Source organism: Bactrocera tryoni, unplaced genomic scaffold (assembly GCF_016617805.1).
Source record: "Bactrocera tryoni isolate S06 unplaced genomic scaffold, CSIRO_BtryS06_freeze2 scaffold_25, whole genome shotgun sequence".
NCBI classification, from domain to species: Eukaryota; Metazoa; Arthropoda; class Insecta; order Diptera; family Tephritidae; genus Bactrocera; species Bactrocera tryoni.
The window spans coordinates 21,133,895-21,146,220 of record NW_024395977.1 but is presented as its reverse complement, the minus strand read 5'-3'; the positions used below and the strand labels follow the sequence as shown (position 1 = coordinate 21,146,220).

The 12,326-nt window shown below is 37.1% G+C and overlaps 1 protein-coding gene, 1 long non-coding RNA gene and 1 pseudogene across 2 annotated transcripts; 1 reads left to right on the top strand and 2 right to left on the bottom strand.

The window, feature by feature from the left end:
* Positions 1–1,218: 1,218 nt before the first annotated feature.
* LOC120780648 lies at positions 1,219–1,600 on the bottom strand. The gene is made up of 2 exons (XR_005705941.1): positions 1,443–1,600; positions 1,219–1,351 (listed from the first exon to the last, which is right to left on the bottom strand). It is a non-coding gene; the product is annotated as an uncharacterized LOC120780648 (long non-coding RNA).
* Positions 1,601–2,676: 1,076 nt separating this feature from the next.
* On the bottom strand, positions 2,677–3,921 carry LOC120780647 (pinin homolog 1). The gene is made up of 3 exons (XM_040112911.1): positions 3,703–3,921; positions 2,910–3,640; positions 2,677–2,806 (listed from the first exon to the last, which is right to left on the bottom strand). The coding sequence occupies exons 1-3, from the start codon at positions 3,822–3,824 to the stop codon at positions 2,718–2,720; spliced, it is 942 nt and encodes a 313-aa protein (XP_039968845.1). The 5' UTR covers positions 3,825–3,921; the 3' UTR covers positions 2,677–2,717.
* Positions 3,922–12,009: 8,088 nt separating this feature from the next.
* LOC120781001 lies at positions 12,010–12,115 on the top strand (annotated as a pseudogene).
* Positions 12,116–12,326: the final 211 nt, after the last annotated feature.

The following is a 12,326-nucleotide window of genomic DNA, read 5'->3' as shown; positions in this document are numbered from 1 at the left end:
ATGGCTAGTAGATTTGGTAGGTGTTAGGTTATCAGGTGCGAGCACCGAAAAATTAGTTCTAATAATCTGATTGTTATGAACGGCTGCCCTATATAGTAGGAAAATAAAATAACGGCATAATTCCGATTTCTTTGGCGCCGCGATTAAAAAATATATAAGCTTATAGGTACCGCAAACGCTAAGTTTACGAGATATTCGACCTTAAAGTTCAAAAATTCGCAAAATTCGAACATTTCAAGAAGCTATTTCACCACGTTAAACCCACTTTATTCACATTTTTCTCTTTAAATTAATTAAATTACACTATAATCTTTTAAATAAATCGACATTTTACACCTTTGGCAGGTTTTTTATTTCAAAAATCTTTATTTTAAAAATTACATTTTACACTCGTTTGAACCTCATTTGTTTACCAAAAATTACGAAGAAATGGAGCGCTGCCATGTGATGACAAGGCAATTCGCTGAAATTCCTCTTTTTCGCAAAAATTCCTCTATTCATGCATATGGATATTTTCTTTTTTAAATTTATTAAGCAAATAAGTAATATTATATACATGTATTAGTAATATTATATAATAATATTATATATACATACGTATAAGTAAGGCTATGTTCGTAAATGCATCATGACTTGCAACATAAGCAACAGTAGCAACACTGCAAGTTTGACGTGTGATACTTCTTATACAATTTTTGACAATTTGCAGATACATTTGTTTGCATTTTTGAACGCGTATAATACTAAAATGGAAATTTTGCTGAATCTAACACTAGACGAAATTTGTGAGCAAAGAAATGGTAGATTTTCTTTAAATTTAAGAAAAAGAAGGGTATTGAAGTCAAAAAGAAAAATTTGTAGGTACAAATGTTTGTCTTTTAAAAGACAAAGTATTTATAGAACAAACTTTCGGGATTTTTAAGAAACAGTTTAAAATTTTAAATTATATTGAAGATTCGAGCATTAAAGCCACATTTAATGCAATACTCGCTTGCGCTATCTTACACAATTTTATCATAAATAAGAGAGGTTATTTTGAACATATTAACGATACAATAACACATGCCGATATGGAAACCAACAATGAAATCGATAGAAGAAACTATTTTACTACTCTGTTTTCATCATAAAAAATTTACTTTACCTCCCCTTCCTTTATTTGAATAATTTTTTTTATTACTTTTTCTGATGAACTTCATTTTAATTTTCATTGTTTTCATTTACATTTTTAACTTCGGTCACAACTTTCTTCCACAATACATTTTTTTTCCTTCTACCCGATTTAAACTCGTCCTCCATATTCAACCGCACTCTTAGCAATAACTGTGTCTCCGCATTACTGAGATTTTCACTAAAAATTTAAAAATAATAATTTATACAATTATTATTAACATAATTTAACTAAATTTCAATACAAAAATTAAAATAAAACAGTTTTGCACTTTTCGTCAGACATCGTAGTTAAATGCAGTAAACAATTTTTTGATAGAAATTATGAGTTACAACTGATAGAAGTGTTGTGTTTTTGAACGCTTGATTATTGCAGTGCTGCAATATTGGCATTTATGAACGTTCTGTTTGTTATGCAATCGTCATGATGCGCGTCATGATGCATTTACGAACATAGCCTAATATTATATAATAATGTTACGTAATAAAGTGTAAGGTTACAGTACAGTACGAAAACTCAAATTTTGTTTCAATATGAGTGCATGATAACCGTAAAATATAACCACTTTATATCCAAAACTCATATTTTAAAAATAATAATATATATATCGTCATCTAATATACAATCCAATGTATCATAAAAAATAAATGGAAATCGCTGACAGAAATATTAATCAAAATGTATCAATTTTATAACGAAAACTTAAATTTTGTTTGAATATGAGTGCATAATAACCAAAGAATATAACCACTTTCACCACTTAATAACAAAAAGCCAATATATTTTTTTTTATTTTTAACGCAGAAAGGAGTACTACGCGAAAGTACTTCAGTCACCCCAGGTATTCGCTCGGCCAGGGTTATTTTTTTAGAGCGCGGCCGAAGGCCGCCAACGCAGAAAGGAGTACTACGCGAAAGTACTTCAGTCACCCCGGGTATTCGCTCGACCAGGGTTATTTTTTTAAGGAGCGGCCGAAGGCCGCCAACGCAAAAAGGAGTACTTCGCGAAAGTATTTCAGTCACATAAATTACGTATTACACATATACATATGTAGAAAGTATTTGTTTTATAGTTAATAAAGAAAAACAGAATCACGCGATAAAACAAACAAAGAAAAATTATTAAAAATCCTACATATTTACTGTTTAAGATGTGGCAAGGCTCGCTTTCCTCATAATTGTAAACAATCTAACCTTTTCAACGATGAATGTGCTAAGTGATTTTTAAATTAATAAATTTACGTAAAATATAGAAAAATAAAAGTGAAATGTAAGCTTATTTCAAAGCTTAGAGTGTGTTTTTAAATATACAAAGCAAAAAATGTGAACAAATTTTGCGAAACATAGAGAATAAACATGTTTTCTTAGTGCAAATTTTTGAACTTTTAATATATTAGTAGTTTTTACATTATTTTTGGATATTCCTCCTCTCGAGAAGCTCCCCTATCCGTACATACCCCACCGGAAATTCGGTTTTTTTACCCCTCCGCCAAGTAATCGGAATCGTGCCTTTGTCGATATTCATTTATTATCAAAAATGTAAACAGCTATTTATTGTTTTTAACAACAATTATACTGCTAATTAATGTTGGTGCATTCGAGTTTCGGGATTCATTTTCTTTGAACTCCATTTCACCTGCAAAAACAAAGTTGGTAAGAAATATTAACGGCCAAAACTATTTCCAACAGTTTCGTTAGAAATAGATTCGCCCCTAGATGCATGGGGCCAAAAAGCTTACCTTGAATTCCTAATGGCTTATTCAACTTTGTTATATTTTGAGTTAATGCTGTTCCTTTGACAATCCTTTCATCACTTCCATTTAGGAGATCAAACTCTTTCAGTTCATTGTCAAGCAATATTTTCCTTTTTCTTATTTCCGTCTGCAATAATTCCCGACTACTGTTTAAAAGTAGCTCAGTTTTTTTGCAATATTTGTATGGCCTATAATAAATAGACGGCTCCGTCTTTGTTTTAATACAGCTTTTAAAATTATTTAATGTTTTTTCATAAGCAGTAAAATCTTTCAAACGATTTATTTTTAATTCCAAAGTTGTAATTTTTGCTTGTTTTTTTTGTCGCTTGATTAAAAGAAAATCTCGTTCCTTCCTTATTGCCTCTCGTTCTAGTAATTGTTGTTGTTCTAATTTTTTTTCTACTTGTGCCTTTTTGTCCTCTTTTAATTTAAGACGAGATTCCTCCTGGCAAAACTTGTGAAGTGTGCCTAAAAGACATCCAAACATTCTTCGATTTCTTGCTCTGGATTCTGAATCGGATCCTTGGGCTTTTAACACCTCTTGTCTCGTCGGCAATTCCTTTATAACGCGTGAACTTAACCTGGGTCTCAAATCATCATTTGATACTGATAACCGGTTAAATACAGATTTGCAATCGCTAGTTCTTCTGTTCTTCCTTTCACTTCCATATTTCTGACACCCTTCATCCTTGGTACTGTCCATGATTTTTTCATTCCTAATTTCGAAATATTAGAACAAATTAAAAAAAACATCACAATTGCTTTCTTATAAATTTACCCCAAATCTCTGGGCCGACCCACAATTTTTCTAATATTATCGTTAAGCACATCCAAACGACCCCTTGCCTCTTGAAGTTCTTTTTGCAATACTTCACAACAATTGGCGATATCTGTCTCCATGTTAACCTATTCTTTTAGCAAAAATACCCCCAGGACATATATTACAATAAAAAGTACTTGGACTCAATAGAAGCAAATTATTACCCGATATCTAACCTAAAGCTAACTCTGCATCTCCACAGGCAATGTATATTGTTAACAATATACATTGCCCTTACTATTGCCAAAGTTCTTGTGAGGAACTTTTTTGCTATCATGAAATAATCATCCACAAATTCGATCCGATATATGTATAATACTATTAGCGGGATTCTGTAACCAGTCTCTAATCTTAATTTGAGATAAGTTACTATTCACTAAACAGTCTCTGGCGTTAGTCTTAAAATATTGCCTCAAATTTGAGACCTGATAGTTAGCAGGTCACAAAACTAAAAATAACTCTTGTCTGCCACTTTAGCGGCCTTTACGCGATCACACATGCTCGCGAACATGGCATGATGCAAAAGTTTGACGTTTTCGTTTACACGGTCATGCATGTGCGTGAACTTCATTTTTTTCAGCTTTCAACGAGTAAACATGGCACACGCATTAATGGCAGCTCTTCTGATTGAAGAAATTTTAAAAATGGAGGAAGAGGAAGAAATAGCAAAAAGTGGCAAGAAAAAACGAATTTGGGTGCAAGATTGGCGTAAGAAAAGGCCAACACGCTCGCATACAAATTTGTTAAAAGAACTAGAAATATCTTGCCCAAAGCATTACAAAAACTTTCTTTGCATTCTTTTTCTTTCCAAAATTGCTCGTTCATGCGCGACACCATTCCTGCACGCTGTCTCTTTTCCGACTGAAAAAATACACTTCGTGCATCATGCAGCCCTTTACACGGTCACACATGTGTGACACACCAGCAGAAAAATTAAACAAGTTTAAAAACTTTGAACATGCGTGACAAGCATGTTTTTTTCCCTTTACACGATACAACTTGGTGTGATGTCACACATGCTGTCACGCCTGTGTGACCGTGTAAAGGCCGCTTTTGAATATACTGAATAGAGATCATCAAAGGTATTAATCGATTCTCTTTTTTTTATATTTTGTAAGCAACTCAAACACCAAAAAGTTTAAAATAAATCAATTTTACATAAACTTCGTAAAAATTATGAAGCGAAGTCATATTTTTATTTTTATTGATAATTATTTTTTTACTATGTTATAGAAAATTTAATATTTGTTAACGACATATTTATTTTCATTCAAGAGTAAAAACATCTCTGAATAATGAAATGTAAAAGATTTTGTGACTGTACTTACAGAATAGCAAAATCGTCTCAAGTCTCAAAAATTGTCTCTAACTTAAAACCTCAAATTTAGAGACTTGAGGCTGTATCACAGTACATAATAGCACGGTATGTGTCCACCAAAAATTTTTGGTGATTAGATTAATCTCTTCACTAAACTTGCCGTTCTCACTGCCGTGGGACAGATGATAAAACAGGTGTTTTCGCCATACAAGAATTCACATCGCTTAATATTTATTAAGGGATCAATAGGGTAATCTGGCCTGAATCTTGATGACATCTGTCAGAGAAATGGCTGGGTGCATGAGACGCGTTTTTTCACTGGCGGAAACGATTTCTCATATTTGGATCATCTGAAACACAAAAACCAAATTTATTCTTAAAAGGTACGTGAATGGTTACCATCCCTACTAGAAAACTAGTTTTTTTTTTTTAATTTTTCCCCATTGTTTTTTTACATACATTTTGACGTAACATTGTCAACAAATTATTAAAAAATATGATGGAGGATAGCCAGGCATTTTGCGGACGTTAAAAAAAAATTGTCCGCCAGTTTAAAAAAGTTTGTTTTGAGAAAACGCGTTTAAAGTACAAATTTTCATATCCAAACATACATACTTAGTATATGAGTTATACTGATTTTTGCTCCTGAAGGGGGTATTCTGGTCTAGAAATTTAAAGTAATCGAATTTTTTTTTTTATTTTCAAAGCATAACTATTCAAGAATATGTGCACAAAAGGATTTTTCAAAACTCAAATTATTTTCGGAGATATTGGCATTTTTCTGACCCGGCATCCAAACTGGTTCGGCCGGAACTAATCGAACAAAAGACTTTACGCGAAACTTTAAACGCGTTTCTCTCAAAATTGACTTTTTCGGAACGATACACACGATTTCTCAGGTTCTACTGGACCGATTTACTTTAAATTTTTATAGAGTCTTCTTTATAGGCTTGTCTATGGTTGGAACTAGCCCCATCCCCAAATTTTTATTTTTATTATTTTTGAAAAATTCGAAATAGTCAGAAAAAGTGATCGAAAAAAACTTTTTTTTTCAGGCAGTTGCCATTTTGCGAAAAAAAATCTTCCCACTTTTCCGTAGTTCCGGCCATGCGACATTATTCTATATTAATAATCTTTTTTTTTTTGGTTTCAGATAACTAGGAGGGCTGAAATCATGATATGGTCACGTGGAAATTTTTAGAGACCATTTTGAAAGGTTCAGCTCATAATTTTTGAAATTTTTTACTTCTTTTAGTTTTTAATTTTTTTCTGTACTCTTCTAAAATTAACAAATAACTAATAAAAAAATGTATGGTAAAAATATTAATTGCCTTTTCTTTACGACACTTTAAAAATTACCTGAAATTCATGCTTCTAGACCAGAAAACCCCCTGAAACAGGCTGTTGTTTTTTAGGACGAACTCGTCAGATATATTTAATATCACAACAAAAATGGCATTGACATATTTGTCGGCACGACATTGCGGATACTTTGCTAAATTACACTGCTTTTTGTGACATGAACAGATCAAAGTGCTTATTATGTGAAAATTGCCAAAAATGCAGAAAATAGATTTCTTCTCTCACCTATAGTTTTTTAGCTATGAAGATTTTTTAATAAAAAACAGTGATAGATATATTATTTTATTTACTAAAGAGTGCCTGAAAATGTTACTGTCGATAGTTTTCGGCGGTATTTTGTTTTTGGAGTATCCCTTAACAATGTCCAGCAGTAATCGGCAAGCAAACTGGCTCTCCACTTGCCTTGGTGGAACCGTTCACCATGTTCGTCACTTACGGTCCCTAAAATTTCCCGGAGAAAATCCAGATGGGAGTTCAGAAAGCGAATTTCAAGGGACATGCTGCAACCCATTTTTTATAAGCATTAAATAGTGCAGTCACAAGATCTTTGTAATTGTCAGCTTTCACATTTCCAAAAATAGTTTTAAACAACGCACTCCAAGGCACTCCAGGCACTCGAGGGTCGTATTTCAGTTTCATTGAGCATTTCCTCAAATGTTTTATCTTTCATTAGTTCTCTTATTTGAGGACCCACAAACATGCCATCCTTAATTTTTGCTTCACTGACTCTTGGAAATTTTTGTTTCAGATAAAAGAACCCTCTTCCATTTCTGTCCATTGCCTTAACAAAATTCTTCATTAAACCCTATTTAATATGCAAAGGTGGAAGTAATACCTTTTTGGGATCAACTAGAGGTTCACTGGTAACGTTTTTTGTCCGGGAGTGCGTGCCTGACGTACTGACCACCGCTTCTGTACATAATGACTCTCTCTCGCACGACTGTCCCATTCGCAAAGGAAGCAATAATATTTCGTATATCCTAGCTGCCTTCCAAGAAGAAGAGCTATTACTTTTTGGTCTCCATATATTGCCCAACCATACTCATGATACACAGGATGTGCCATAAAAGTACTGTCATATTCTCATATGATTCCTTCATATGAAGCGCATGAGCTAAGGGCACAGATTGATATTTGTTACCGTTATGAACTAATACCGCCTTTAAACTAAGTTTAGAGGAATCAATGAATATACGCCAAACACTTGAATCATATTTCTGTTCTATTGCGTTAAACAAAAAATTAGCTTCTGAACAGTATACTAAATCTTCTTCTTGAAGAAAGCATTTTGTGGGCTCTTTCTAACTTTTTCTGTAAAAAGTAATATTTACATCAATTTGGAGAAGGTTGAGTCGGGATGCTAAAACTTTGGACTGCGATTTTGAAAGGTCATTCAAGGTAGATCTCGAACTAAGTCATCAAGTTCATCCTGTGAAATTAGATGCGGCACTATTGAACATTCTGGTAAATCAAATAAAGGATCGGTTGTCATTTCCTTTGCGGTTTCTGTAACATCACTTGAAGAGCTAATCAATTCTAGTCAGAAATAATGGGATGCCCAACTTATTCCAGTGTGAGAGCGCCTCAAAATAAGCGTTTTTTATAACATTTTCCATTATGGCCAAATCGAACAAAATAAGATTTTTTGGGCATTTAAATTAAAACACCCAACATTTATTACGATCGCAAATTATTGTATATTGGACTTTTAAGATATTGCAAAACTACTTAAATCCTTTTTTATGACTTTATGGTAGGAGGATGGAGTCATGTGTAGAAGTTCACGCAAGTGAGGAAAGTTCTCTGATCGCCATTCACTTGGGAGTGGCCAGAAACGATTCTTTTACACATGGCTCAAGCAGCTCACTACTTCCGGTCTTTGACCAAGTATCCTCTGGGTAGCTTAAGAACATCCGTTCGAAGGCGAGCTAAAGTGAGAAGGCGAAACATTCCCTACAAGGGTTGTGCGCTGGGTTTGGGACCCGCCACGTAAAAAACACCCCCAGTGAAGAGCTACAACCAGCCTCGGATGAGAGACCCCCCTTTTGATGACGACTATGGCAAACGAAATAAGGACTACGAATTGAGGGCATGCACCTGGAATGTCCGGTCCCTTAATTGGGAAGGTGCCGCTGCCCAGCTGGTTGATGTCCTCTTAAAGACAAAGGCTGACATCACCGCCGTCCAAGAAATGCGATGGACGGGACAAGGACAGAGACGAGTAGGTCCTTGTGACATTTACTACAGTGGCCATATAAAGGAGCGCAAGTTTGGTGTAGGATTCGTGGTGGGAGAGAGACTCCGTCGCCGAGTACTATCATTCACTGCGGTGAATGAACGTCTAGCCACAATCCGCAAGAGAAGGACGATGTGACCAAAGATGCCTTCTATGAGCGCTTGGAGCGCGCTTATGAGAGCTGCCCCCGCCACGATGTCAAAATTGTGCTTGGCGACTTTAACGCCAGGGTGGCAAAGAAGGTATATTTGGCACTACGGTCGCTAAATTCAGCCTCCACGACGAAACATCCCCAAATGGGTTGAGGCTGATTGACTTCGCCGGGGCCCGAAATATGGCTATCTGTAGTACTAGATTCCAGCATAAGAAGATTCATCAAGCTACCTGGCTGTCTCCGGATCGAAAAACTACCAACCAGATCGATCATGTTGTGATAGACGGAAGACACGTCTCCAGTGTTTTAGATGTGCGTGCGCTCCGAGGTCCTAACATCGACTCGGACCACTATCTTGTTGCAGCTAAGATTCGCACCCGCCTCTGTGCAGCAAAAAACGCGCGCCACCAAACACAAGGAAGGTTCGACGTCGAGAAGCTGCAATCACAACAGACAGCCGAACGATTTTCTACTCGGCTTGCACTCCTGCTCTCTGAGAGCACTCGTCAACAACTCGGTATAAGGGAACTGTGGGACGGCATTTCAAACTCCTTACGTACAGCTGCAACCGAAACCATTGGTTTTCGGAAAGTGCAAAGAACAGCTGGTACGACGAGGAGTGCCGTGTCGCAGCGGAGAAAAACAGGCTGCCTACCTCGCAACGTTACGATCGACCACTACACGTGCGGGATGGGATAGATACCGAGAGTTGAAGAGAGAAGCGAGACGCATTTGTAGACAGAAGAAGAAAGAGGCTGAAATGCGTGAGTACGAAGAGCTTGATAAGCTGGCCGACAGGGGTAATGCTCGAAAATTCTACGAAAAAATGCGGCGGCTTACGGAAGGTTTCAAGACCGGAGCATACTCTTGTAGAACCCCCAAAGGTGATCTAGTCACTGATGCCCAGAGCATACTTAAATTATGGAGGGAACACTTCTCCAGCCTGCTGAATGGCAGTGAACGCACAACACCAGGAGAAGGAGAACCCGATTTCCCAATCGATGACGATGGAGCAGACGTTCCATTACCAGACCATGAAGAAGTTCGAATAGCAATTACCCGCCTGAAGAACAACAAAGCGGCAGGGGCCGACGGATTGCCGGCCGAGCTATTCAAACACGGCGGCGAAGAACTGATAAGGAGCATGCATCAGCTTCTTTGTAAAATATGGTCGGACGAAAGCATGCCCAACGATTGGAATTTAAGTGTGCTATGCCCAATCCATAAAAAAGGAGACCCCACAATCCGCGCCAACTACCGTGGGATTAGCTTCCTCAACATCGCACATAAGGTTCTATCGAGCGTATTGTGTGAAAGATCGTCAACAAACTGATTGGACCTTATCAGTGTGGCTTTAGACCTGGCAAATCAACAACCGACCAGATATTCATCATGCGCCAAATCTTGGAAAAGACCCGTGAAAGGAAAATCGACACACACCAACTCTTCGTCGATTTCAAAGCTGCTTTCGACAGCACGAAAAGGAGCTGCCTTTATGCCGCGATGTCTGAATTTGGTATCCCCGCAAAACTAATACGGCCGTTCGATACCAAACGAGGTTTCAGACAAGGCGATTCCCTATCGTGCGACTTTTTCAACCTGCTTTTGGAGAAAATAGTTCGAGCCGCAGAACTAAATAGAGAAGGTACCATCTTCTATAAGAGTTTACAGCTGTTGGCGTATGCCGATGATATTGATATCATCGGCCTCAACACCCGCGCCGTTAGTTCTACTTTCTCCAGACGGGACAAGGAAGCACAGAAAATGGGTCTGGCAGTGAACGAGGGCAAGACGAAATATCTCCTGTCATCAAACAAACAGTCGTCGCATTCGCGACTTGGCTCTCACGTCACTGTTGACAGTCATAACTTTGAAGTCGTAGATAATTTCGTCTATCTTGGAACCAGCGTAAACACCACCAACAATGTCAGCCTAGAAATCCAACGCAGAATAACTCTTGCCAACAGGTGCTACTTCGGACTGAGTAGGCAATTGAGAAGCAAAGTCCTCTCTCGACAAACAAAAACCAAACTCTATAAGTCACTCATAATTCCCGTCCTGCTGTATGGTGCAGAGTCTTGGACGATGTCAACAACGGATGAGTCGACGTTGCGAGTTTTCGAGAGAAAAGCCACTGCGAATACCGCATTCGATGGAACGATGAGCTGTACGAGATATACGACGACATCGACATAGTTCAGCGAATTAAAAGACAGCGGCTACGCTGGCTAGGTCATGTTGTCCGGATGGACGAAAACACTCCAGATCTGAAAATATTCGACGCAGTACCCGCCGGGGGAAGCAGAGGAAGAGGAAGACCTCCACTCCGTTGGAAGGACCAAGTGGAGAAGGACCTGGCTTCGCTTGGAATATCCAATTGGCGCCACGTAGCGAAAAGAAGAAACGACTGGCGCGCTGTTGTTAACTCGGCTATAATCGCTTAAGCGGTTTCTACGCCAATTAAGAAGAAGAAGAAGAAGTATATTAAAACAACTAACTTTTGATCTTTCAATACTGTACAGGTGAAATAAGCCTGTTAGTTCTCAATTAATAATTGTTTTTAATCATTTGTAATTGAAATATAATTCTACTATGCAAAACATTTCATGAAATATATTTAAGTTTCGCATTTAAGTTATACTCTTATACGAGTTCGGAAAAGGTTGCGATAGATTCAGGTTGCGCAACCTTGCTCAATATGAATCTACGCAACTTTGTCTGCGAAGTTGTTCGAGCAGCAAGCGAAGCGGTGACAATCGGCGATGGTTTGTTCGTTTCTTTCGGCACAGCTCTGCTTTTCTACCAACAACACAATGTTGCCATGCTTATGCTGTTGTTGTTTTTGTAGAACAATGTTTCAATTTTTGGTTGGTGACATATTCAATTAAAAATAAATTCTGTTGGGATTCGAACCTACGTGCTTGTCGTAACTTTTCAAGCGCTTACCACCAACACCACCATTGACACTTGTATTGCGTTGTCCTAATTATGGTTTGGTTATGCATGAAAGAAATATACAATGGATCGCCGATTGTTACCTCTTTCCTTGCTGCTGCTGCGCATATATATGTTTGTATGCTTGTGCATTATTGAAGTTATGCTTCTTTTTCTTTCGTTTGTCTTTCATTTCTGCGAATTCTCAACTACTTTGCATATATTTTGGTTAAAATACTCTGCGTTGGCCGTTGAAAAATTAAGGCTATACTTTACAGGATCATTTCTGTAGTTAGTCTTCATTTACATTTTTTGAAAATCGACCCGCGATGACGAAGTATTTTCGTTTTATCTGACAGCGTGAGGTTAAGAAGTTCATTTTTAATTTTGACTTGTGGCACATTAGAAATGATGTTATATATAATATATTTGATTTTGGAGCAATTATCGACACTTGTCAATTTGCCCAATATATTAGTAGGAGAAAGCTCTTATTTTAATTTATAAAATGTGAATTTAAGTTTTCTAGTTTTCTTTCATACAAAATGATATGCATTTCTTGGAATATCACTAAGAAG